Consider the following 27,685-nt stretch of genomic DNA (forward strand, 5'->3'; position numbering starts at 1 on the left):
GTAAAAAGTAAATAAAAATAATAATAATAAATAAACGTGTAATACGCGCGCTTTATAAGTTAAGTTATAAACCCAATTACGTGATTTGCCTGTCGCTGCCGTTGCCGTTGCCTTCACGCTGTTGAGCATCGTCGTCGTCGTTGACTTCGTAATCATCCGGCTTGTTTTGTGTTCGTCCGCGTCAACGCCTCGTGCCCAAGACAGCTGTTTGAGCCGCTGCTGTCAGAAGTAGTTAGGCAATAGAAACGTAAACGGTTGACAACAAAAAGCAGCAACAACAACTTTAGACGCAACAACACGCTTCGTTTGTATATAAAGTTCGTCGCCTAAGTCTTTTGTTTCTTTCTGCATTCTGCAAACGCGTGCGAATCTCAGCATAATAAACGAAACAAAAGTGTGTATAGATAAAGATTGAAATAAAGACGATCAAAGCAGAGGCAAAAACCCGTTGTGCAACTATTTCTAGTAGCATTCGCCACCAGCAGCCATTGACAAAGAGCCGGCTCCGGCTCCTTAAGCGCGCGTGCAGCCAGAGAGCCAGCATCCATAATGGCGCCCAAGAAAGAGGCAACCTTGAGCCAGCAGCAACAACAGCAGCAACAACCACAGCAGCAGCCGGCCATGGATTTCGAAAGGATAAAACGTCATTTCAGCTGGTCGGATCCGAGTGCCATGTGAGTCATATGTAGTTAATAGTGCTCACTAGGTGTTGTTGTTTCTGTTACTGCTGTTCATAATCTCAAGTGCCATCTTAATGGCCAACAAGTTACAACAGCAACAGCAACAAGGCTAAAACCCCAAAACGGAACTCAATGCAAAACCAATTTAATTGCCAGGCGAAGCAGCACAACAAAGTAAAGCCACATTAAGAATGTCTATGACATGGCTAACAAATGGATTCTACTCTCAGGCCTCTCGGGTCTCTTGCTTTGGTCCAGTCTTTTGTTTATCTCTGGCAGAGGCAACAACAAAAGCGGTTGACTTTGAGCACGTGCTCGACTCAAGAATCAAATGTTAATTTCTTGGTTTGTTGATTTCCAACTCGTTTCCGACTTAATCAATTGCCCATTGCTGTTGTCTTTCGAAAATTGTACAGATATTGTGCACAATAGACATAATTGAGACACAATTCTCTAGTTGGCAGAAATAATGAATTGCAAATGAAACCTCAAGACTGTGCTGCCTTTAAAAGCGGCATACCAGACTATTCCTTGGAATATATGAATTAATAAATATACATTGAAAAGTTAATAATAATTGCGAAGGTTAAGTTCGAGTTTTGCTTTAATTAACAGTAAGATTCTCACTCGAGAGCCACAATTAAGATACAATGCTGCCTGTCTCATTTGTGCGTGGAAGTAAAGTACTATAATTTATTAATATTATGAAGAATAGATTTAAATATATTTGTGGTGTATGTTTTACCTAAGGATTCCAGTAATTTAAAAAACGAGTCTAACAGATTATTCACTTCATAAGAGCGTACGCATATGTGGATTGTCAATTTGACATGTTTACCAAAATTATTATTTTTCGATTTAAGCTGAATATTTAAGTTTATTTGAAATAGAATAACTATTACATTTTTAATTTATCTGCCAATTTAGACAATTACATTTGACGGTAAGAGTTAGATTCATTACATGATCTGAGAGAAAGTAAAGTTATCCTCGGCACGCCAAAGATTTTATGCCCTTATAGTTACTGTCCTTTTGCAGATATGAAAAATGCCCTAGTCCAGCTCGATAATGCTTTGAAAACAGAACATTTTGCTTAGAATATGATCCTACTATTTTCTAAAGCAGCTATATGATATAGTGGTCCGATATTGATAAGATTTTGAGGATTATAATGAAATAAATAAGTCCCGAGTTTGGTCAAATTATCCTAATAAAAAAAGATGTCTTAAGATGTCTTGATAAGCAATAAGGGTTTTCAAAAAGAACCCCCTCCTCAGGGTTAATAACATTTTATTGTTAATAAAAACGATGAGGGGTAGATTTAAATCTCAGTTTAATGTGTTAATTCTGGCCATATAAAATATAAAAAAGCTGTAAGTATATAAAAAATATAATAAATAATACACAAAAATAACATGAATATTTGATTCACATACATCATTTTCATCAAGTGCTTGTGAGCCTGCTCTAATTGTGCCTTTGCTGACACACTTAACTGCAGATCCAGATACTTTTATAAAGAGTTTCTCTTCAAAACGTGGCTGAGTCGATCTCAAGTGCAGCGCAAATAAGTGATTAGTATGAGTTGTTCGTCTGATGACATCAGTTCATCTGCTGCGTTCACACCTTTCGATGCCGATAATTGACGCTGACGTGCACATCCAGCCAATAAGCCACTAAAATGTACAAAAGTTCAGGTATTTTCCCAACTCGATTTACCTATTCAATTTGATGTTCTAATTGGTTGTGGATGGGTGGGGGGGACTCACCTGGCATGCAGCGCGGTTGCGTTGAGGCAATGTCCTCGTGCAACTTAATGCATGCATTTCGCAATTCGTTTCTTATGCGATGTCTGCAAAAATAATATAATAACTGAATACAAAACAATTTTGTACACGTCATGCTATTTAAGCTTCGCGTTTTAATTGCACTTAGGCTAAGCAACAAAAATTGACGGTAAAATTTGCAATTATATAAATACAAGTTACAAGTGCGAGCATTTGTATACCTATTCATTCAGCACATATGTATGTGCATGTGTGTGAGCATGTATGTGGCAACAGCTATTTTAGCGAGTGCTTTAACGCACGACTTGAGCCACAAGCTGGCGAGCCTTTAAATAGAACCCAGGGCCGTCTGCCTGAATTTAAGTGTTAGACATTTTAATTTGTCTAATTGCAAATTTCAATAATTTCACTGCGCTGCGCTAATCACAATAAATAACAATAAATAATGAGGCTTTTATGCACAACGAACGACCATTATTAACATGAGCGCATGAGCGCCGCATCCGGCAGCCACAAAAATGTGCGAAAAAAAAACCAATGTGTGCAAAAGTTGACTAGAAAATACCCTAAGCCTTCTTCTGCCAACAGCAAGCTATAGGGCTCGACTGGATGATACCCTGAACTTTCTTTTACCCCTTGCAAATGCCGCAAAATTAAAGATGCTTTATCTTTGGGGACGCTCGCTCAAATAAAAACAGGATCTTGTAGTTGATTCTTATCGATTACTTGAAAGCCGGGCAACTTTTCATCGACTCGGCTATTGATGCTGATCAAGAATAGATATACTTAATGGTGTGGAAGATGCTATCTTCTGCCTGTGACATACATTTGCGTTAAACCAGTATACCCTTTAACCCATTCCTATTGGGATCAGGGTATAAATAACACTTGACCATGATTCAATACAATTGCGGCGATCTGCCAAGCTGGGCTCAGATATTTATGCAAATCAGGCGCCCTAATAAAATTGCCATTAATATAGTTTTTTTTTTAATGCATGACATAACAATACTTTATCAACTTTTGATGAGAAAGCCCAAAATAAATGGGGACTTGCTTACAACATTTTGGATTGACTGTAGGTCGGGGCTATGGCCGCTTTATCGATTGTGGCGTGTGTTTAAACGGTTTTTATTGTTGTTTGATTTTGTGTGTTTTTTTGGGCGGCACTCATTAGACGATTGTCAACAAATCACGGCTTCATTTCCGCATAAACCAGTTAACCGGCGGCTGCATTGGGAAATCGTTTTTGGCTTGTCCGATAAGTTGGACTCGCCTATTAACAACCCAGAGACACATACAGACATGGCGTGCTCCTAATTACTGCGCTTGTTCGACTTTGTTTTTGTTGATGCGGGTCACGCCCCCGCAGACACAAATGCACTAAAACTGTTTTTCTCAATGTCACTTCTAATTGCCAGGGCAATTAAAATACCAAAAGCATTATATGACAGGGTATAGAATATGGGAATTACAAGCTGTTAATGATAACTGCTATTACGTTGCAGCAGATGTGCATATAATATAGCTAGTTTTTGTGTGTGCAACATAGATACAATTGCAAATTTCATGTTTCCATTTAAATTTAGCGCTAAACAAACAGGTTGGCAGCGCGTTTCATAGCAGTTAGCTTTAGCGCGGCTGCCGTTGTACGAAAGCTGTGCTGTAGCTTGCAGGCAACAAACAACAGATGGCGCTTTGACTTCGGACAGACTTAAACTGGGCAAAGCTTTGCTTTTAACTTGACTAAACTAAAGTTTAAATTTAATTCAACACACACTCACACACAAACAGTAGCATATGGTGGCAATATGCTATATAAATGTGTGTGTGTGTGTGTGTGTGTGTGTGTGCTTGTGCGTTAACGCCACTCGGCTTTAATGGGCTCCAAAGATCACAGTCGACAAGCGATATTAAAGCAAATTACATTAATCTGCTAACAACAACAATATGAACATTAAAAATAGCACTCAAAACGTATATTGCGCCTTTCCACAACAGAACATTTGAGAACATTTCAGCAACCATTTTCTGGAAATTAAAAGTGGCCAATATGTACATTTTGGCCCGTGAGCCATTAGGCCGCCGCGAGAGACAAGCATTTATTGCCTTTTAGGACCATAGAAATGAGTCGGAAATGAGCGCCAGTAAGTTAAACGGCCATTGACCAGGTCGGATAACCCTCAGCGCACGCACCTGTCGAAATTCTCGGCCATATATGATTTACGTTGCGCACAACCTTTGTCCACATTGAGGCTAAGCTTTGGATTGTGCACTTGTATTACCGGGAACTCTAAATGAACTCAATCACGTAGCTTTTTCAGGCATTTCTTATGTCATTCTTTACGAGCTTGTCACAATAAAATATGCAACATTTCTTTTGCATGCAAAGGATGAACAATCCATTTGAGGTTCCATGTAATTATGGCCAAGAAAATGTAATATATATATTTATTATAAATATATTTGTAAATGAATACTTAATAATAATAAAGAGACAGAAAGAGAAAGGTCTTAAAACAAGCCTATTCATACTTTATTAATTTATAAAAAATTCAAATTTTGGACGCGAATCAAGTTTTACATATTTTAAGTAAAATTCGTACCTAATTTCAAATAATTTCCAAATTATACAAATATATAGCTAAAAATATTAAATTTAAACCTTTAAGCATTTGTACTCAGGACATTAATATATATATATATATATATAAGAATATAAAACTCTAGGTTTGAAGCGTGTTATTGATCCATTGTTCATATTTTCATTCCCAAACCTACCTGAAAAGTTTCTCTACTTCATGGCACATTTTTGGCAACATTTTTGAGTACTTTCACTGAGTGCAAGAAGCCCATGTATTGTCTTAAGTCCAACCCCTAACCGTCGCCTCCCGCACTATTTTGCGTCTATTTGGGTTTATTTACTTGTGGCATTAACGGCAATTCGCTTGGTACGCTAATTGGCTTAAATTTGTTTGAAAAAAAGCAAAAGAGGCGCTTGCACAAGGCGCTCAATCAACTATGTTTTATTAAACAATTTTGGCAACACCAACGAAATTCAGACTCAAATGCCGCGCATTGTGCGCCAAAGTTTTCCCTCGCCCAATTACTGGAGCCAGTGGCCGAAATGTTGGGCGAATTGTGACTACGCTCCACTAGCTCCACATTTGGGTCTCTGGTCTGGCCGCTCGGCTGGTTGTGTGGCGATATCTTTTGCTCATTTGCCAGTCGAATTTTACAGAAGACCTTGACACATTTGGGGCGTGTGTGTGGTCGTGTGAAGTCGAACCTTTGGCCCAGACTCGACGAGTTTGGGCTAGCGTCAAGTTAAATACGTATTTCAAATGGACCGAGCCAGAGATAAAAAGGCAGATATACTTAAAAAAAAAAACTACAACAAATTATTGCAATTTCCTTAGTGCGCGTGTGGCTTTTATGCGACAGACGCAAATTGTAATAAATTAAGCTGCTTGCGTCTGCTGCTCTTTTGCATTTGGCTGGATGGCTTAAAGCACTGCATCGGCAGCACAAACACAACTCGGGCTATGCCTCATGAATTGCATAATATTTGGCAAGCAACAACAGCTGCCACAACAGGCAAGAAATCACAACAGCAACAACAACTAGCTCAACCGGACCGGAGAGCGCAGCTCGCATGCTAGCGATGGGCTTTAAGTCGTGTTTGAGCTTTCAGTCTTGCAGCAAGTCCAAGCTCATTGCAAAGTTCATGTTAATTTGCAGGTTCGCTTATTTGATATATACTTCAACCGTGTCTTGATTCATTATAAGTATGCAATTTTCCCGCTTTAAAATGCAAACACTGCTCAAAAGGACAGGCGAATAAACTGCCTGGTAACTTTCTGCTGGCAGCTATTAGATATAAGACAGAAATAATCACAAGTTGTATATTTGCTAAAAGCTTTTTGGCCAGAGAACGCCGCTCGCACGCTAGCGATGAGCGTCAAGTCGTGCTTCAGTTTTCAGTCTTGAAGCGTACTCAAGCTCATTGCAAAGCTCATGTTAATTTTCATTTCGTTTCATTATACATTTAATTGCAAGCATTGCTCAAATTGGCAGGCGGATAAACTGCCTGGCATCTTTTAACTAGCAGCTTAGTTATAAGACTGAAATAATATAACTGTTTGCAATGTTTACGCTGTGTCGTGCGGAGTCGAGCCATATATGTTGGCCCAATCGAAAGCTTTATAGCCGCTAAAAGCTTTTTGGCCAACTGCTGGCAAATTCAATAATGAAAAAAAAATGCGAACGCAAAAGGCATAAAAGAAGAAATAGGTGATTAGGACACAGCGAGAAAACGAGTTTCAAAGCGAAAGGGAAAACTTATCGCAAATGGAATTGCGTTAAGCGCTTTATGAGCCGACTTTAGATTGAAATTGCCGCCTTAAATGCAATTAATTTGCCAAGCTGCCGCTGCTGATGCTGCTGCAGCAGTTGCACAGTTTGAAATTGAGACAGTTTTCCAGCGTCTTCCTCAACGTATTTATGTTTCACCTGCGCTCTCTCTCTCTCTCTCACCCTCTATCTCTCTCTTCGTCTCTCTCTCTGATGCGACCTTGTGCTCGTTTTATTTACAGCACTCGCAACGAAACTGAAATGAAATTGTTTACATGAATGAATGGGCATGGTCTTGGCTAGTTCGTCTCTCCGGCGGACTGGCCATAAATTCGATGAAGTAAAAAAAAAAATGTACATTTGAAAAGCTCGTAAAGTCAAATGCTGAAACAGTTACAAGCAGAGCGAAGCCTGCGTTGAGTTGTTGTTAAATTGATGCCATGGGCAAAAACCAAAATATTGTCAACCAAATTTCTTTTAGCTGTTTGCCATTTGCGTTGTTTCTCGCCGTTTTTGTTGTTGTTGTTGTTGCTGCTGCTGTTGTTTCTTCTGCCTTTTTTCTGTAAGTTGTTGCACTGTCCAGCGGAGAAGTCAACAAACTTGTTCAAGGCGCAGCCGCAGCCGTAGCCGTCGCTGCATGACTTGCCAGAAAAGCTTAAGAGGCGGACGAGCAAACGGACAATACAGACAGACAGACAAACAGACAACAGAAAACAAAGAAACAACTAAAATTGAATCAAAGAGTTAGAAAATTGCAAACTTTTCGTGTAGCTCGCTTCGCTGGAAATTGCTTAGCCAATTGCTCTGCCAAAGCTATAAACCAATACATATTCTTTTTTTGTTAAGTATATTATTTTGGGCAACATGTCTACACTCCCGCCCCAGCTCATCCCTCAATTAACATCAGCTATTAGCTTTATTATAGAATATATTTAATATGAATTTTCTTGATAAAAAGCAATTTAGGAAATCTATCGTTTTGTCAACCATTTATAAATAATTAAATATAAATGTAAATTAAATATAAATAAGAGAGTGTTTGCGGCCAGTCTCTTACTATCAAGTAATTTTTGTACCAATTAATTAGGTTTTAGTTAATGCTAAACTTTATTTTTAGTGCGAATTAAATATTGTATAATATTTTCGTAATTGCGGCCACAGGATGCATCAAACACATCCAAGTCGGAGACTGAAGCCTGTGCTCCTTTTCACTACAAGCGTGATTGAGTTGCTTCCTAGAGTTAGGGTATCTCAGATTCGTTGTGGCACACAATTAATGCATGCTCGGGCTTAGCGTGTGGGTGTTTCAGCTTAATTTAAACTAAAGCAAAGTTTACGAAAGTTGCGCTATGTAAAAGGCAAAAAGCAACGTTTTTAAGCCAGGTCCATGTTGCCATGTTGAAGGTTTTTACAAGAGACTGAAGAGTGAGTGCTGCAGCGTTTTAGTGAGGAGTGGTGAGTGGGGCTTGAACGAAGCGGCTTCAACTGCACAAATTGAAACAATATGCGAGCTGGCACAAAATACAAGCTGTGTGCCAATGCAAATTAGCTTTAGACTAAGTTAATGCTCGAGCCGGCTATGGAAATTGGAGTAGGCCGCTGTGATTCATGAATCTGGGCATTACAAAATCTGCCAGCGATGATGGAGTGCTGGCAGGCCAGGCAAGGCCCGGCCCGGCCAGGCTGGAAATCACATTGCAGGGCTCATTAGCACGCTGACAGCTGAGAAATTGATGTCAAGTGCGCTGCAAACGACTTACGCAGTTTTGTTTATGTTTATTGTGTGGGTATATGTTTTGTGAATTACATTTTTATTTGACAGCAATTACTGGGCCAGCGCAACGAGGATGTTTACACACAAAACTGTATTTAAGCGCCATCCAAAAAAAAAAAAACATATGTTGCACGCGGCGTATGCGTAATGCATGCAGGAAGAGCACAAAAATGGCGCCTGCCTCAAAAATATTGATATATGCAGCTGACTTGCTCTTATAATATCAGCCAATATATGCATATAAATTATATTATATATATGAACGTAAAACCTTGCCAATTAATTGCCGCTTTAAAAGAAACCCATGTGTAAAAAAATGCTCATGTTTTTTTTTTAGTTCAGAGCCAAACTTTTTGCACTGTCGCCTATTCGATTTAAAAAAAAAGCGAAAAAAAACAGAAAATCAAAAATGTCAATTTCAATTTCATGCGCGCTTTGTTACAACATTCAATTTGATGGCACATTTGACCAACAAACACCCACTGTGATGGGCAGTTGGGCATTTTCAATGTCAGCGTTGCGCAAATGTCGCCCGGCTGGTTTAGTTATGTGCAGGCGATAGCATGGGGCATTTTGATATGGTCGATAGATTTGTAACCCAAAACAGACTTAAGAGCTGGCTGCAATCGATTAGCTATTTTTTTTAAAAATATATCAGACTACAAATTTCATTTAACGTATTGTTATATTTTAAAATAATATTAAACTGAGGCAATAAATAGAAAAAGTATTTTTATGGGTGCGAATAATCTCTTTAAAATATATATGCATTTTTTTTTGGCAAAATATAATTATTAATAATATAATTTGTATTATAATTGAAAATAAATAACTAAGTGCAACTGAAATAAATTATTATATCGGGACAAAAACAATTTGTTTTTAGTAAGACCAATCCAAAAAAAATGGCCTTAGTCAAAGTCTTACCTTACAAAAAACAGAGAAAATAAGCAACAAAAAAAAAACTGTTTAATAATAATATTAAGATTGATAAATTGCTTCATAAAGCATGTCTCCCGCAAATAAATCTAATACCTCACACATAACTGTTACTTTATGAACTTTTTGCCTCAACAAGTTGCACTGGAAGAGCATTTCGACTTCGTTACGCTTCACATGCATAGCTGTTGCTCTTTCTTGTTATTCGTATTTGTCTTCTTCGTCTCTTTCACATGTATCCGAGCTGGAACGCCCTAAGTGAGGCCCTCAAACTGTTAACATATGCATGACATTGAAATTGTGCAATACACAGTTTCAAATTGATTTTGTTGCTGCGCTGCTGCTGCGCTGCTGCTATTGTTGTTTTTGTTGTTGTTGTTTTGTTTTTTGTTATTGATTTTTGCGGTTTATCTATGGGACGTCTGCACGCCCGTCCATCATTCGTCAATTCTCGAGCCGATTCTTTGCCACTTTAATTATTACAATTAAAGCATTAAATATTGCCTTGACCACGCGCAAAAAATGCCAAACTCGTTAACGTGTCTTTGACTGCGTCTGTGACTTCTTAATGCGCACGCATATTTGGCATTAAAAGCAAATTAAACAATTTATAAGTGATTATTGCTACTTCGCTATTGTTTTTAATGTTTGCCATAGCCGCCATGCTTTCGGCCATTTGCTTGAATCAGCTGTGAATTCAAATGCGCCTACTTGCTTCTTTCCGGCTTCATTTTGAGCCTGTTGACAGAGACAGAATCTGGCTGGTATTTCAACAGATGATGCAATTTGCGGAGAGCGTGTGAATGGTGAGCGGCTGTTACTGTGGCTGTTGCTGTTGCAATTCTGGTTGCTCACAAGAAGAAGAAGCCGCGCATTGTTTTATGCACAGCGCGTAAAGCGACAGCCTGAAGGTCGCCGACTTACATAAGCGCGGCACGACGTCAACGTCAACGTCACAACAACGACGTCGAAAAACCCAACTGCAGCGGCAGCGAGAAGCCCTTTTGTGCTTTGCCCTTAAAGCGTGCACGCATGCTGAATGCGTTGAAGGTGAACGAGCTGCTGCTACCTCTGCCGCTGCGCAAAGGAGCAACAAACGAAGGCAACAAACTTTTCAGCAAAAGACGCTCAAAAAGCGCCAGACGTCACGCGCTCTTTCCACAAAGCACAGCTCAAATTGAGTGTTTCTTTGAGCGCTTTTGGCGGCGCTGCTCGCACAGGTGCTTTGACTGCTGTGTGGCTTAGCTTTCAGTTGTATTTCCAGCAGCAGCGAGACAGCAACACACGCACGTGCAGCAGTGCAGCAGCTCTCTTTCTGTCTCTCACTCACTTGCTCATCCACTCACTGTTAATCTCTCTCGCTGACAAAGTGTAAAGTGCAAAGCTAGCAGCGAAGTTGACGTCGACGTCGTCGTCGTAGAGCATCAGCGCAGCTCAGCTCTCAGCTTGGGCAACGACTTGAAGTCAGTCTTAGTCGCAGCTTAAAGCGAAACACACGCGTCTACGAACTCGCTCCTCCGCCCTGCCATACGCCGCGATAACTAGTGACAACTTTAAGAGCGATAACGATAACAAAGTGCTGATATAAATATATATCAAAATCAACACATATATGTGCATACAGCTAGATTGAAGTTTGTGTCCTAAGTCTTCTGTTGTGCGAGAGCAATCAACAGCCAATTAGTGGATTACAACAACAAGAAGAACAACGCACACGCCTAGCAACAGCTTTTGCAAATATTTGCACTGTTGACGACACTTAACGACTCTTTCCTACACACACACACACACACACACACACACGCACACCAACGCATACGGAGCAGCGGACAGGAAACGTCTTAAGAACGCACTGTAAGTGTAAATTTGCTAAATCAACAATTGCTAGCTTTAAGATTTGGAGTTTGACGAGTTTGGCACCTCAAGTGCTATATGTTGCAGGAAATCATTGCGCAAACATCATTAGCCCAGCTCAGGCACAACAACTGAAATATGAGTATAAAGTATAATAATAAGAATATTAATAATACCATAAATATTCTCTGTAAAACAAATGTCCGCCGCTTTGTTGTCTCTTCGAGTCAACAACAATTACTTTGTGCGTCTTTGTCAGGCCCTCCATCATTGTCCACATCATCAAAAAAAAAAAAAAAACAACAAAAATAAGCAACAACAAAAAAAATAACATGAAAACATACTCGCCAACGTGACTGTAGCCCCGCCACGCCCCCTCTTTAAGCTCCTGCTACGGCTATGGCTACTGTTTATTTAAAATGTGCAAACGCTCGTCAGCCCCAACGCTGCGCATACAAATGTACAGCTTTTTGCCGCTGCCCAAGCCAAAAAAAAACGCTGTTAGAATATTCGCAATTATATCCGAGTCCGAGATGGGATTAGGATTGGCACTTACATATGCTTCATATGGGCCTCTAAACGATTTTATTAAAATATTTTCTATACAGATTCTAGAGATTCAAGATAGGGTTTTTATATTGGGTTTCAATAGATTTTGACAATAATTATTTTCATCTAAAAAAATAATGAAGTTAAAGCTTAAAACTATCTTTAATTTTGAATATTTTGTAAATTGTTATTGTAAATTGCAAATGAAATCGTAATATTAGATTTTTGGTAAAACAGATTCTAGACACATATTTTGATAAACAGATCTTATATTTTATGTGCTTTTGAGATAATTCAATACAAATATTTAAAGCTTTAAATGAGCTTTAATGATTTCCTTATTTAATTTTAGGCTAGATATAGATAGTCAATGCATATAATTATTCTGGCATATCATTAAGTACATTCATTAGAGAGCTTAAATACCAGCACATGGAAAGTTCAAAGTTGCTTTCAATGATTACTGCTTAGTGATTAAGTCTGGCTGTGAGCACCGTTAAATATCGTTAATCCATATTCGATATTTTAATTGATTTCTAACTAAAGACCAGTTAACACTCAATGCATATACATATTTATTTAACTAATGATATAGTGATTAAATGCTTCAATGCAGTTATCATTATTAAATAAAGATCAATGCATTACCGAACACTGGCTGGAAATCAGCGCTCAGCGTTGAGCCGAGTTTCCAGGTCGTTTCTAATTGGCTATAATTAACAACTATGGCGACGATGACTGCACTGGGCAAGAGGTCAACAGCAATTTGCACGAGCAACGGGGAGGCCGGCATTGCAGCTAAAAGATACGCTCCACGCTCCTCCGTAAGCCCGACTATAAGTCGCTTGACGTATGTTTGAGCCGTGTTGCTTACAAATTGTGAGCAAAGTTCAGTCTAAATGGGTGTTATGACTTTTTCGCATATTCAGCACATACACACACACACACACACACTGGGAGATGGAATATATATGGATACAGATACTGGTACAGATCGAGCAGTAGGCAACAGTAATCACGTTAATATCATCGTGTTTGTCTCTTGAAATAAATATTCAACTGCATTCATTGTCGCATTTTGTGCACCCAACGACCTTCCTCGAGGGAGGCCCTGAAAATTTGTTGTCAAGGTTTTCTTTCCACATTCGCTCTGTGCATTTCCGAACTGTGCAGCGCTGAAAAGCTTCAACTTGAACTGGTATTTTCGGCTTGGGTTTTTTCTTCTTCTTCTTCTTCGTCTTCTTCTTGTGCTTGTCTTTTTTTTTTTTTAATTTTTCTTTGCTGCTGTTTCTTTTGCTCTTTGTTGTGTGTTTATCACGCGCGCGGCTTGGTTCAAGGGAGCATTCATAAAACTAGTATAATGCAAATTGTATCTGAATCTAGATGATTTCTTTTGTTGCTTTGCGACGTTTTATTTAAATCCAAGGTAATTGTCATATTTTATAAAGCAAAAAATCAAAGGTGTTATGCAAAACACATTGTTCTAGTTGTTTCGATTAAGCGTTTATTAAACCAATTACACACGGTTAGCAGTTGACTTTCATAATCGTCTAGAGATATTTAACGAATACATTTAGATAGCTGCATCTAAAATGAGCGCGTTACATTATTTCTGGCTGAAAGCAAAACTGGTAGCTTGGCCATTTAATGACTGCCTCTAATGGTTCAATTAAACACGCGTTGTCGTTGCCTACTGATCGCTTGTAATTTGAAAGCCTGTCACCTGGGCTTGAACTCCAGCCCCTAATGAGTAGGCACCCGATGACAAGGCAGCAAAATAGATATTGGTTGTTTTAATGCCATTGAACTGTCCGCATAATCAGTGTACGCTGCTAGATCAATCAATATTGAAAAAAAGCCTTTAAAGAGTTGTGCACTCACTTTTTTCTCAGTACATTAATTATTTAATTGTACATTTCATGACCACGTGGAACAGTTGCTGTCGTTCTCGTGTACTTGGAAATTAAATAGTTTTTCTTGTTTCTTGTCTTTTCTTTCAGCGTTCACTTATGCAACGGCAAATGGTTATTAAGTTAATTAATTATTAATTGTGGCAATTGTACAATCTCTTTCAACGAAGCAGTCGCAATTGTGTTATTAAACCAAAGCAAGCCATAGACTGGTTTAACGCTAGCTTGACTCTGCCACTTGCAGTTCTCTGAGTGCTAAACAAACAAATAAGTCGTCTAAATAATAGTTTAGGCCAGCTGGTGAGCTTGATTGCCAAATTCTTGGCCATAAAGCGCTACCAAGAGATTATCTAAGGATGGCAATAAACAGCTGATGTTGTTTTTGTTGTTGTTGTTTCTTGTTGGTGCGGGTGTGCCAAGAAAACGTCTATAGACAGGCCACATAACCAGTTGCCACAACAGCAACAGCAACTAAACTCAGGTACGAGTAAATTAAGCTCAACTGGTTTGCAAGTTGCAGCAACAAGCAAAAGCCATAGCCGCAGCCGAAGAAGTGGCAGGCGTTGCAGACACAAAACTGTGTCGCACACAGCTGCACAGCTCAAGACGTGCCTGAAATTATGTCATCGGAAAAACAAACAAATCGAAAATGAAAACGCCATGGAAAACCCGCAGAGTCCCACAGAGAGCGAAAGTATTGTTCGCCTGCTCAGGCGCTTATGGCCAAGGCAGTTCTAAGACCATTTGGCCATAACCACAGGCCAGCATACCCTGCCTGCCTTTAAGGCCACTTTAATGACTGTCACATGCCTAGCCCAGCGGCTATTTACTTGTTTTTTTTTTCTTTAATTTTTAATGTCACGCACACAGAACATGCGTCAGTTAAATTATTGGGCTGTTGGGCCATTTGAATTATTTAGGCAGCAAAATTCATTAAAATCCATTTGGGATTTTCCGGTACGCGCACAGATCGTTCGAAGTTTGGCAATTGCCTCGTTGAAAACTAAAATACACAATAAAAATTGAAAACTGAAAATAATATAGTATATACCTATGTATTTATTGGGTGTGTGTGTGTGTGTGTATGCGCATTGGCCATTTATAAAACAGGCAACTGCTCCGATTACCCGCCTGCTTGATATTGCCCAATGTTTGGCAATTGCATTTTTATACCCTAACCGAGGGTATTGCTGGTTCGATACGGTATATAGGCATATAGGCTCTGCTTTTTTATTGTTTATTCTGCTCAGACTGAACGCTTTGAAACTGTGGACGTTCTTCAAACATTTTTGCGTACAGGCAAAAGCTTTTTATTTCGTTTTGGTTTTTCCAATTGTCATTTATTTTATTCATATTTCATTGTGAGGATAAATAATATATGGAGTCAGGCGCCTTTTTACATAGTCCTAAACAGTGCTTAAAACATTTTAAATATGTGTTTGTTATTTATTTATTCTATGACAGTACTATTTTACTAATTAAAGCTCGCTAACCATTAAAAAGATATCTAAAAAATGAATTAAAATAGGAATGACAATGCTTAAATCGTTTCTTACTGCAGTGAAAGAAAAAAGGTAAAATTTTTGTAAGGTCAAGATAAATTTTAAAAAAATTGTACCTAATAAATAGAGCTTATACTGCTTTTAACTACGATAAAATAAATTGAAATAAACTGCGTATTAGATGTAAAGGAAAAACACATTTATTAACAAATTTGTGTTATTAAAGTGTAGTTGTGCTTCGTTAAACTGCATATGGCAGACATTCATATCATTTCTTGCTAGTTTTAAAGTAGTTTTTATATTTTTCTAGTTGCAACCAGTTAAATCTATTGAATTGAATGTGTGTGTGTGTGCGTGTGTGTGTGTGAGTGTGTGTGTGTATGTGTATGGCCAGTTGATATGACCAAAATGCAGGTTGTTGTGGTTTGTTTATTTGTGCCGCAGATTCATTGAACCCAATTGTGGCCACTTAATGTTGTTGTTGTTGTTGGCCACTTGTGCAAGTGCGTCATGCGTCAAAGTGCAGCAAAAAGTGCGACTATATCGTTTAAAGTGTTGAAATACTTGATTTTAACATTCGCTGACGCATAAATAAAAACTTTCCGTTTGCATTCAGTGCGGAAAACAATTCTCGCTGCACTGGCAATAGCTAAGCTCAGGCTGAAAACAAAAGCCAACTGCTGCCAAAAGAATTATTTGTGTGACATTAGTCAAGTGTTTACGGACAAATTTGCAAAATATACAATAAAAGGCGTCAATGTTACTTTTGTCACAATTGATGTTATTATTGTTATTGTTGTGGCTAGCGGCTTTTGGACTTCGTATTGATATGCATTTGAATTGTGCGATTATAGCCATTGCGCTGGCCATATTAATGATCGTAGTCTATAGTCATGATTCAATATACTATGACTTAGCATGACTTAGCATTAACGGTAGACGAAAATAATAAAAGCTCAACCGCAATGCCGATGTGATAAGGTCGAGTCTTAAATGCGCTATTCTGTGGCTAAGATTACGATTTCATATAGATAAACTAGCGTTTAACTAGGAAAATTATCGACTTAAGCCCAAGATTAGCCGTCAGGTTAGTTGAGACAAATATGAACCCAAGTTTCAATTCGCAGTTTGCTTCGCTTTCTTTTCTAGAATTTCAAATGAATTAGTTAAGTTTATTTTATTTATGGTGAAATGGTTTATTAATAGATTTTCTTAAACGTTGTCAGCACCAAAAAAATTTTGCAATATTTTTTAATATTCAAATGAATTTATTAATCATATTTTTCCGCTGTTATTTGGGTTACAAACTCGACTTAAGTTACGAGCTGCTTTGTCAGAAAACAATTGTTATTCCCGGTTCGAACCGGTAAGGTAGGCCTGGTTGTTTCAAATTCCATGACCATTTTCTAATTAAGAGTATACAAACAGTTGAAGTGCCTTCATTTTATTCATCATGTGTCATATTGTTCGATTCGTGTCGATGCGCTGTTGTGATGCAAGCAAGAAAGTGTGTTTAAAGCTCGTCAAACTCCAGATACAGAGGCATGCATAAGTGAAACAATAATGTATGCTCTTAACATGATCATTGTCTATATATTTATTTATGTACATTTCAGCAATGTGGGCATAAAACGTCAAACTACACTTGAACATTGCGAAAGATTGGCCGCAACGCACAGTTACGAGTAACGTTTAGGTTATTGTGTGTGCGTATTTTTTTGGTTGGGTTAAAAGGCAGTGTAACTAGCATTTAAATAGCTAAACAAAAGCCAAATAAAGCTAAACATAATCAAAGCAAACACCCACCGCAGGCGGCGCAACAACAAACACACAACAAAATGCTGATATCAACGTAAGTAAAAGTTCAAAAATACAAAATGTAAAAAGAAATAACTTAAATAACAATAACAGCTACAACAACAGGCAAAAATTGTTAATTGCAATCAAAATGTGAAGCCCACAAAATAAAACAAAAGCAACAAACACAATTTTTGACCCACTGATGTTGACCCAGTTGAAGTTGGGTTTTTTAATCAAAAAACAACTCGATTGCTTGCCGCGCAGGCTTCCTTTGCACCAAGTCAATCAGTCAGTCAGTCAGTCAGTCAGTCAGTCGGTCCGTCAGTCAGTCAATCAGTCAGTCACTTAGTCTTCCTGCTGTTGCTTTTGCACTTTGTCGCCCCATAAATATTGCATAATCTGTGCAGCTCTTGCTCTGTGGGATCTCTCGCCTATAGCTTGTGATTTGACTTTTCCTACGCTTCGCCCTTCGCGCAGCTTTTTGTGCGCATGTGTGTGTGTGTGTGTGTGTGTGTGTGTATCTGTCTTTTGCATATTTGCGCGCTGCGTCAAGCGAAAAGTCCGACCGCATTTTTGCGCAGGGCGAACAAGTTTGTAATTGTGTCAAATACTCATACTCGATGGCCTATTGCATAATGCTTCCATATCAATGTCTCATTTGTCAGCATCTTCATGCGATTTTGCCAGCTTCAATTTATTGATATATTGACTTCCGTTGAAAACAATATTTGAACAGAACTTAATCATTTGAATGCCATACGCTAAAATAAAATATGAATATTAAAAGTCGACAAACAAAATGTGCTTTGAACAGGCATGCGACTAGCAGATACCCTGTGCTGTGTACTCAGACAATGTATCTGTAAGTCGAGTATTTTTTCGAATATCTTTCTTGCTGAGTTTCGTACAGTTCCTGTTTTTATTGTTTGTCTCCAAATTTGCATATTTGAATGGAAATTTCTGAAGTGTCTTGTTGTTATCTTGGAATTCCCCGACGTGCGCAGGCTAAGAATATATATATGTACGCATATACATTCCTTGAGGGTTAAGCATTTTAATTTATATGCCCATCATGCAGCGCATCCAGGCGTGACGAACGCCCAGCTCCGAGCGCGAGAGAGAGAGAGACAGAGAGAGCGAGAGTAAGCGAAAGAGAGTGCTAGCTGCGACTGAGATGCGTCTTAAAAGCGTCTGGGCTTGTTTAGATTGCGTGCCTCGCATTAATTTAATTACATATGATTAGATAGATCAATCATTCTCATCCTGTTGCTGTTGTTGCCGCAAATGCAATTGCAGCTAAGGCTTATGTAAGTGCATTATGGCTGATTGTCGAAATAAACAAAATAAATTCATCACTCGGCTGGCATAACACATTTCCTGGCTGCTGACTCAGTGCTCTGACTCGGGGCTTTACCAAAAGAGTTCCACAAAATAGCTTGCGAGAAGATTGTCTAGTGTTGCCTGGCTGGGAGATGAGCTCATTAGCACGTGGATGTGGGGACCTTTTGACCATGTTATAATTACAAACTGTCAGCGCGAGAGTTGTTTAACTGCTTGCAAATTTTATTTGACATTAAGTCTAAAGAGATTTTCTACTTTTTAGTTGCACACAAATTTTGTTTTTACAAATTGCTCAGATAAATATTACGTTATTTGTTGTGTATTTCAAGAAATAGATTAGTTGCCCGCCTTCGCACACATGCGCCCACAAAAAAGTTTATTTTATGGGCTAATCTTATGACGTTTCTCACGGCGTTTCGTAATTTTATTTTGTCACCCGAAAACAACACAAATAACCATGCATATTTTGTTAATAGGCGTGCATGTGTGTATGTGTATGCAGCTTAATAGCGCTCTAATAGCTAATTAAATTATCAATAAGCATGCACAAATAGCAACAACAAACAAAAAAAAACGCTCAAATTTCCAGCCATAAATGTCAAGCGCACCCAAAAAAACTAAAAAAAAACTAAAAAAGATGTTGGCCTGTTGTCATTATAAAAAACTACTTGGCCTGACCTTGTCCATTGTTGACTGTGCACACACACACACGCACACATACACAGTGCACACGTATAAAGGCACACAGAAATTTACGCAATTTACGCACACACATTTGTTGGCTCTGACTAACTCAATAATAGACAGGCACACACACACTAAACGCAAATCGAAAGACTCAAGCAACGAACTTGAAATAGATTTCGTCAACGACTTGCTGCTTGTTAGTTGTGTTAGTTGTTGTTGCTGCTGCTGTTGCAGCATGACATTCCTGAAATGCGTTTCATTTACAGAATTAATTTGTCCAGAGCTTAAACAGTTGCCCCGCCCGGCCGCAATATGCAAATATTATTATCCGATAGGCTTTGCTATTGAGGATGTTTGCCTGGCACTCACCGCAGCCACCAGCTGTTGGGCAATCACAGTCAGTCGCTCATTCTCTTATTCGCAGCTCTCAGCTTATACGAAATGCAAACATTTTGCTGTCTGATTGGCTGCTTAAAATATTTATTTATATGCTGGCGGGTAGTCGCAATCTATTAGCCCAAAAGCAAGCGAAGATATATATATATATTTTTTATCGAGATATTCACGTTGACGCTGCCAGCGTTCAGTCAATGACCTTGAACTAATTTCCCATTAAATTCGATATGCCTTAAATACATTTATTTATTTATATATTTCGGTTATGACTTGCATTTTATTAACGACTTAAAAGCCCGAACTTTTATTAGGTATAAATTTTATGAAAAGCATGTTAGTGTGTTTGCATGTGTTTGTCAGTCAATTAGTCACACTTTCTGCCAAAGAAATTCATCTACATGGCCCACGGTGCAGCTAACCTTGACCCAAATGAGGCACTCTCTGCTGCCGTTATATGGTCTCAGTGCAGTTTTGGGCATGCGCCGGCCGCTGCGCTAACTCAATTAAGCAGTTGGCAGCGTATTTGCATTGCAATTGCACAATCGACGCGTCAAATGAAAATGCAAATACAAATGCGAATGCATTTTGCATAAGTATGGATACATGTATTTGACTAACGGCTGACCAACTGCTGCTGTCGCTGTTGGGCAATCAAGCAGACCAGACCAGACCAGACCGGGCTAAGCCAGTGCGGCTTTAACCACTTGGAGGCATTCACTTGCACGCCAAAGTTTGTTGGCAGAAAAAAGAAACGTTGAGTAAGACTCTTCTCTGCACAGCATAGTGTGTGTTTGTGTATGTCTCTATGTGTATGTGTGTGTGTGAGTGTGTGTGTGTGTGACTACCAAATGGCTTGGTCAAACTATGCATTGAAAAGAAAAGTGTTGCCAAGCTGCTTTTGTTGTTGGCCACATAAGTCGTTTGCGTTATGTTTTTGCAATGTGATGCTGACATAGTTTATATACCCTGTACGTAAAAAAATACTCCGATTGGGCATGATAAGCATATGCTTGCTAATCTTGAAAATTATAAAAGCTGTGGAAGTTAATTTTTTAAGTATTTTTTTTTTTATTTTTTTTCTTAACAAACAAACTTTGCCAATTATAAAAATGTTAAGATATATATAACGTCACTTATTTATCAATACATCAGCTTTTTATATAAAATTAATTTTATATGTCATATATAAAAAAGTTGATATCAGTAGAGGGTATCGCTTGGTGTATCATTCTCGAGCACAGCATAATCGCTGGTTATGTGTATTAATGACAGTCAACCGGCTGCACATGAGAGTGGGTCAACAGGAAATGTTTAAAGCTGTGCACGATTCTAAAACGAATGACTTAGGCAACAAACTTGATGTGAATCTATTTTACTTTTGTATACATATCTTATCTGTGCTTTCGTTACTGTTTATCAGCGTTGTCACTGGCCAAGTTATTAACATACTCGTTTTTTATTTACAGTGTCTCCACAGACTCCGTCATGACGGCCACAAACAACGATGGTGGCACACAGCCGAATCCGGTGACCGTTTGGGGTGCGCCCGCGGCGGGGCCGAGGAACACACAGGCGGCGGTATCAGTGCGACATGCCTTTAAGGCCTATGGCAAGAAGAAGAACGCTAATCAAGTGTTGAACAATTTGAATATGACAGTGCCCAAGGGCACAATGTAAGTACACAGACTCCAATCAATTTCATATGGACAGATATGTCAGCGCGCAGTCAATGCTAATCAAGATTTCAACGAAAAAAGTGAAATGTTGACAGCTGCCAACCAATTGGAAACGGCGAAAGTAATTCACACATATCACTTAACGCGACATCAATATCGGCTTTAGTTACTATTTATATGGTATATGGGTAAATGCCATACAGAACCACATTCAATGTTAAATTCGTTTTTAATTCGAATTTCCTTGTAGCAGGTTTACGATTGCACAACCAGCGCGTATTTTCCGTGTGGCCTAATCAAAGGTCAACCGATTGCTCGCCAACTTTAATAGCCGCAATTAACTATGCTTCTATAAGTGTGTGTGTGTGTGTTTGAGTGTGCGCACAGTTCGATCTAAATACAAGCGTAACTAGTTTCAAGCGTCTTGTAATTGAAACAACATTTTTGCATTGTAAATTGATGCTGCGGCAAATTAAACGTGTTTACCGCGTATGCGCTCGTTATGGCCTAGGGTTGTCAGAGCTGTAAAAAAAAAAAGATGATTTAGCTTTGGCTTATGCAAGACTCAATGCCGCAGCAACAGACTTCTTTGTTAATTGGCTATTAAAAGTGCCTGAAAACTTGGTCTAAGGGCATGCACAATTCAAGCAATTCATATTAATTATTCACATTTAAAAGACACTCGCGTGCTTTACAGTCGCACAAAATTGGCCACAAAACGATTTATATGCCAAATTCAATTTAAATGCTCACCCGCTCTCTATCGCTCTCTCTCTCTCCCTCTTTCTCGCTCTCTATTTGCCAGATCTTTTGGCAAACATTTAGCGGCCATAAAATTCAAATCGCAAATTGTTTTTATGGATTTTAGCTTTGGCATTGGCACGACTGTTTGCCCGGCATTCTTATAGCCACAAATGATTGCGCAAACAAAAACAAATAGAAAAAAAAAAGCACAAATTTCCTAACTGCATTCAATTCTGTGCTTGACCCAGTATTTAAATATAATCCACATGCTATAACGGTTATATGTTAATATAAACTAACTTGATCAATTTCGGCTTGACCTAGGTCAGGTTGTCAGTCAGTGAACCCCAGAGCTGAAGCTTAATGGTTTTTTCTATTTTTTATTTGTGTTTTGGGTCGTGTCAAAGTCGCTGTGTTAATTAAAAGCTGAGACGCCGACATTTTCGTGAACGCACACAAAAATTCGATTCGTTAAATGCTGCAGCATGTTAATTATAATAATAAATCCAATAACAAGCCGAAACGTGCGACCTACGTGCCGCAAAAATATTGTCAAGGGCCGCAAGCCGAAAGACCAAAAACCAGATGATAGACGACAGACGCGTTCTCCATAACACAGCGATAACAACAATAATATTAATTGTAATGATCGTGTTGTTATTGTTATTGTTGCTGATGATTATGGGTCTGGCAAAGAAGGTGGAGTCGGGTTGCGGCATTTTTTAGCCGACTGCGAAAAACATGTCTCCGTTTTCAAGGTGAACATTTCGAAATAATTCAACTTGAACTGCTGAAATTAACATTGACATCGCCGTTGACACGGCACGAATAGCCTCACACACCCATGCACACACACACACACACCTGCACTGACTTTTACTGACATATAGGTATGGCTTCTATATAGGTATGTGCACGTCAGCACTTATTTCTCGATTTATCTAATTTTTGTGCCGAGCTCGCACAAAAAGCGTTTTGAAAGAAACTTGGCCAACGGCTAGAAAATAAAAACAAAATCATTTTGGACATTGCAGTTTGGGGCTATTAAATGCACCATTCTCAGTTTGTGGGCGTAACACACATATGTTTTGCGTCAGCTTTCAGAGAGATTTTTTGCTGCCGCATATGTTCGACTTTGTTCTAGCCATACAGCTTCGGCAGATGTGCATGTGTATATTTAGCTGATGACCGGGGTTATTAGTGGGCGTGGCAATACGTAATTTTAGTTTATACTATTGAAAATATTTTGCTTGTAATAACATAGTTGAAGTGATTCGATTTAGGGCTTGAACTAATGTACCTTCTTTTGGTTTCCTTCTTCAACCTGAGTTTTTACCAGCCTGAATCTAATTTTGATTAAACCTTGATTCAATGCAATGTTGCCCAATTTGAAATCAACTCAATCATAAGAAAACTTTGTACACAGTTCATGAAAAACATAATAAAATAAAGGGGTCGAATATTTTATAAGCTAGCTCGAAGAGAAAATAAATATAGTCTATATATATATGTATGGACATGGAATGGACAAGAAATACCTTTTTTTCTGCTTTGCGAAGGCTTGTCCGCAAATATCTTAGCTGTCGTACTTACACGGGAATATAAGAATATAAAGAAATATAAGAAGTATCAAGTCGAATAGTGTTGGGTTCAATGCTCACGAAAATGTGGCTAGAGTTTGTTAAACTATATAAAGACAGTCGGACTATTCACCAAACCAATATGCCCGTTTTACTCTCTGGGTACACGTTACTAATCCTTTTTCACCTCTCAACAAACTCTTGCATCCACCCCCAGCTATGGCCTGCTGGGTGCCTCCGGCTGTGGCAAGACCACTCTGCTCTCCTGCATTGTGGGTCGTCGCCGTATGGATGCCGGCGAGATCTTTGTGCTGGGCGGCAAGCCAGGCACACGCGGCTCGGGCGTGCCCGGCAAGCGTGTGGGCTATATGCCGCAGGAGATTGCGCTGTATGGCGAATTCTCTATACAAGAGACCATGATGTACTTTGGCTGGATCTTTGGCATGGAGACCAAGGAGATATTGGAGCGCTTGCAGTTTCTGCTCAATTTTCTCGATCTGCCCTCGGAGAAGCGTCTCGTGAAGAATCTAAGCGGTGGCCAGCAGCGACGCGTCAGCTTTGCTGTGGCTCTCATGCATGATCCAGAACTGTTGATTCTGGATGAGCCCACGGTGGGCGTGGATCCGCTGCTGCGCCAGAGCATCTGGAATCACTTGGTGCACATTACCAAGGCGGGCCAAAAGACGGTGATCATAACCACCCATTATATCGAAGAGGCGCGCCAGGCGCACACGGTAAGTGGCAACCGCCGAGGCCAATCCACATGCGAAACTTAATGTGATGATTACTCTTAGATTGGTCTAATGCGTTCTGGCCACTTGCTGGCCGAGGAATCGCCCAGTGTGCTGCTGTCCATGTACAAGTGCATTAACCTCGAGGAGGTCTTTCTCAAGCTGTCGCGCATCCAGAGCCAAAAGGGCGATGTGACCCATGTGAATTTCAGGTGAGTGTTGATTCTGTGCTCTGCATGCTGCACGTAGTTAATATGTAACTGAAACCCGTAAACGTCACTCATCTAATCTATGTATCTCTTGATTCCATTTGACCTGACACTCGCATGCTTGCAATCTATGTACCACCAACCATCTCTCTCTCTCTCTCTCTGTGTGTGTCTATGTGTTATTTTGTGTTGATATCGATGACAGTAACAACATCTCGTTGCATGCCATGGCCTTTGGCAGCAAGATGGATAAGCCCAGCTCCAGTCAGGAGGGCGGCGTCGTGGGTCTGAATTTCCATCAGAGCAAGGAGGTGCTGATCAACGATAGCAATGGCTCCATTTACACGGTCTGTTTGGCCCACCATAATGCCCTCAATTTGCCCGCTAACAAGTTCTTCACTTTTCAACAGCTGAACCAGGAACCGTACAGTCCACCGCCTTCGAAGCGCCAGAACAATCCCAACGATGAGGAGAGCTGCCAGGATTGCTTTGCGGATCTGTGCAAGGTCACCTCCAAGGGCAAGATACGCGCTCTGCTGACCAAGAATATGCTGCGCATGTGGCGCAACGTGGGCGTCATGTTGTTCATCTTTGCGCTGCCCGTGATGCAGGTTATACTCTTCTGTTTGGCCATTGGACGCGATCCACAGGGCCTCAATTTGGCCATTGTCAACAACGAAATGAACAACACGGTGGGTACACGAACATATATGAAATAATAAACAAACAGGCTTTGAGCGGGTCAAATTAGCTAGCTTCGAAATTCGGAAGTGAATTTGGAAGAGAATTCCTTAGCGAGAGGAATTTGCCAAAGCACGGTCTAAGTCTTTATTAATATAATAAGTCTTTACTTATATATAGGTGCTGTCAAAAATACAGCTTCCTTAACCTTGCCGTCAGTCAATCAATCAATCCTCAGAAGGAAGAGCCTTATAAACATAAATAGATATCATCTACTCCTTTGCTCATTAAGCTTGTTTACCCACCGCAGGATACCTGCTTCTGGGAGGATGGCTGTCATTTTGCCAATCTGGGCTGTCGCTACTTGAATCATTTGAACACCAGCGTGGTGAAGAGGTATTATACGGATATAGAGGACGCCAAGGCGGCGGTGCGACGGGGTGAGGCTTGGGGCGCTGTGTACATAACGGAGAACTTTACGGATGCGTTTACGGCGCGCGCTGCCTTGGGCCGGGATTCAGACGACGAGACCATTGAACAGTCCGAGGTAAAGGTGTGGCTGGACATGTCCAATCAGCAAATCGGCGTCATGCTCAATCGTGACATACAGCTGGCCTATCGTGACTTTGCCATGGGCCTGCTCGGCCAGTGCGGCAACAATCCAAAATTGGGCGATGTGCCCATACAGTTCAGGGAACCCATCTATGGCACAATGAATCCATCCTTTACCGATTTCGTTGCACCTGGCGTGATATTGACGTAAGTGCCAATTTGCATGGTCACATTAATATTAATTGTATTCCATGACAATATTGTTTATTCTTCCATGTATATATATGTATTTTATAGCATTGTCTTCTTCTTGGCTGTGGCATTGACGTCATCCGCGCTGATCATCGAACGCACTGAGGTGGGCAAATCAAATAACAAGAATAAGAACAACATCTCAACCTGGTTGCCATTGCTTATATACTCTTTCCTTAGGGCCTGCTGGATCGCTCTTGGGTTGCCGGCGTCTCGCCCGGCGAGATTCTCTTCTCGCACGTCATCACCCAGTTTGTGGTCATGTGCGGTCAGACAACGTTGGTGCTCATCTTCATGCTGGTCGTCTTTGGCGTGACCAACAACGGTGAACTGTTCTGGGTAATTGTTTTGACGCTACTCCAAGGCATGTGCGGCATGTGCTTTGGATTCCTCATCTCCTCCATTTGCGAACTGGAACGCAATGCCATACAGCTGGCCCTGGGTTCCTTCTATCCCACACTGCTGCTGTCCGGCGTTATTTGGCCGATTGAGGGCATGCCTGTGGTGCTGAGGTAAGCCTAATCTGCTCTAATCCTCTACAGCATTTGCTCTAACCGTTCCACTCCCCCCATTTAGATACATCTCGTTGTGCCTGCCGCTGACGCTGGCCACATCCTCACTGCGCTCCATATTGACGCGCGGCTGGGCGATATACGAGTCCGATGTGTACATTGGCTATGTGAGCACGCTGTCCTGGATTTTGGGCTTTCTGGTGCTGACGATGCTGGTGCTGCGCTCTAAGCGCGGCTAGAATGCGCCGGGCGCGGGGCTCTTAAGTTTTAGAAAAACTAACTTTAAATGCGTCAAACTTAATTAGTTTGCGTTTAGACTAGGCCGCTTTTAGTAGTCATCCCTGTCTGCCCCTTCTCCCCTAAGCCCTCACCTTCACACACTTAACACACCTCTTAAAAATTCGGAGGTTCTAGCGTGTTTTCAGCTCTGCTTTATTTACTGTCTTTTTCACTTTTCAATCTGCCTAAATGTCATAAATTATTTAAGCACACATGCAACTTATTCTTCTTCTGTTACTATGTTTCATTCCTTGCAAACTTTTCCTTAATTTAAGTTGTGCACATTTTTCGTAGTTTAATTCATAAGGTTTAGGTACATAAATAAATTGTTGTAAATATTTAGAATCTGCAACGTTATCACACGGCAAAACCAACAATGGAGCCCCCAATAGTTAGTGACGTCTCGGTGCGTCGAATATTTTCGCAAGAAACTTTCATGAACTTATTTTCTTAAAAAAAAAAGAAATAGAAAAAAGACAAACAGAAAAAAACACAAAAACAAGCATAAAAAAACGGGCAAAAAGCACACAACTAATTTTATATATTTTCAATGGACTGTGATTGTACTTTTTTTTTGTTTTAATATTGCACGCATATTCAACTTGGGCGCGGGCCCCAAGAAGTATACATAAACAGAAAACAAGCGAAACAAGAAAAAATATCAAACAAAAAAAAATAATATTGGTGGGGTTTGTTAGTAACATTAAGTAGCTTAAAACATTTTTGTATGGGTTTAAGTTTTTTAAGTTAAAACGTAATTAAATGCATTAATGTTAACTATACTACTTAAATGATAATATAAATGTTATATATTTCTGTGGAAATGTTATGCAAGCGGCATAAATATTTCTCAACGAACAAAACAACAAACAAACGAACAACACAAAATACTTCTGA

General features: G+C 39.7%; 1 protein-coding gene across 5 annotated transcripts; it reads left to right on the plus strand.

Moving 5' to 3' along the window:
* The first annotated feature begins 21 nt into the window (after positions 1-21).
* On the plus strand, positions 22-27,612 carry snu (ABC-type transporter snustorr). Of its 5 annotated transcripts, none has more exons than XM_015171558.3 (11): positions 10,978-11,387; positions 16,965-17,200; positions 21,039-21,245; positions 23,790-24,306; positions 24,367-24,515; positions 24,718-24,859; positions 24,923-25,204; positions 25,504-25,952; positions 26,043-26,103; positions 26,178-26,509; positions 26,574-27,612. In XM_015171558.3, exons 2-11 carry the CDS (start codon positions 17,187-17,189, stop codon positions 26,746-26,748), a joined length of 2,328 nt encoding a protein of 775 aa, XP_015027044.1. In that variant the 5' UTR covers positions 10,978-11,387; positions 16,965-17,186; the 3' UTR covers positions 26,749-27,612. The 5 variants fall into 5 exon arrangements, with proteins under 5 accessions (XP_002053985.1, XP_015027043.1, XP_015027044.1 ...); XM_015171556.3 differs by having other exon boundaries at positions 10,979-11,387; positions 24,754-24,859; XM_002053949.4 differs by lacking the exons at positions 10,978-11,387; positions 16,965-17,200 and adding an exon at positions 22-674.
* The last annotated feature ends 73 nt before the right edge of the window (positions 27,613-27,685 follow it).

Source organism: Drosophila virilis, chromosome 2, assembly GCF_030788295.1.
Source record: "Drosophila virilis strain 15010-1051.87 chromosome 2, Dvir_AGI_RSII-ME, whole genome shotgun sequence".
Classification (NCBI taxonomy): Eukaryota; Metazoa; Arthropoda; class Insecta; order Diptera; family Drosophilidae; genus Drosophila; species Drosophila virilis.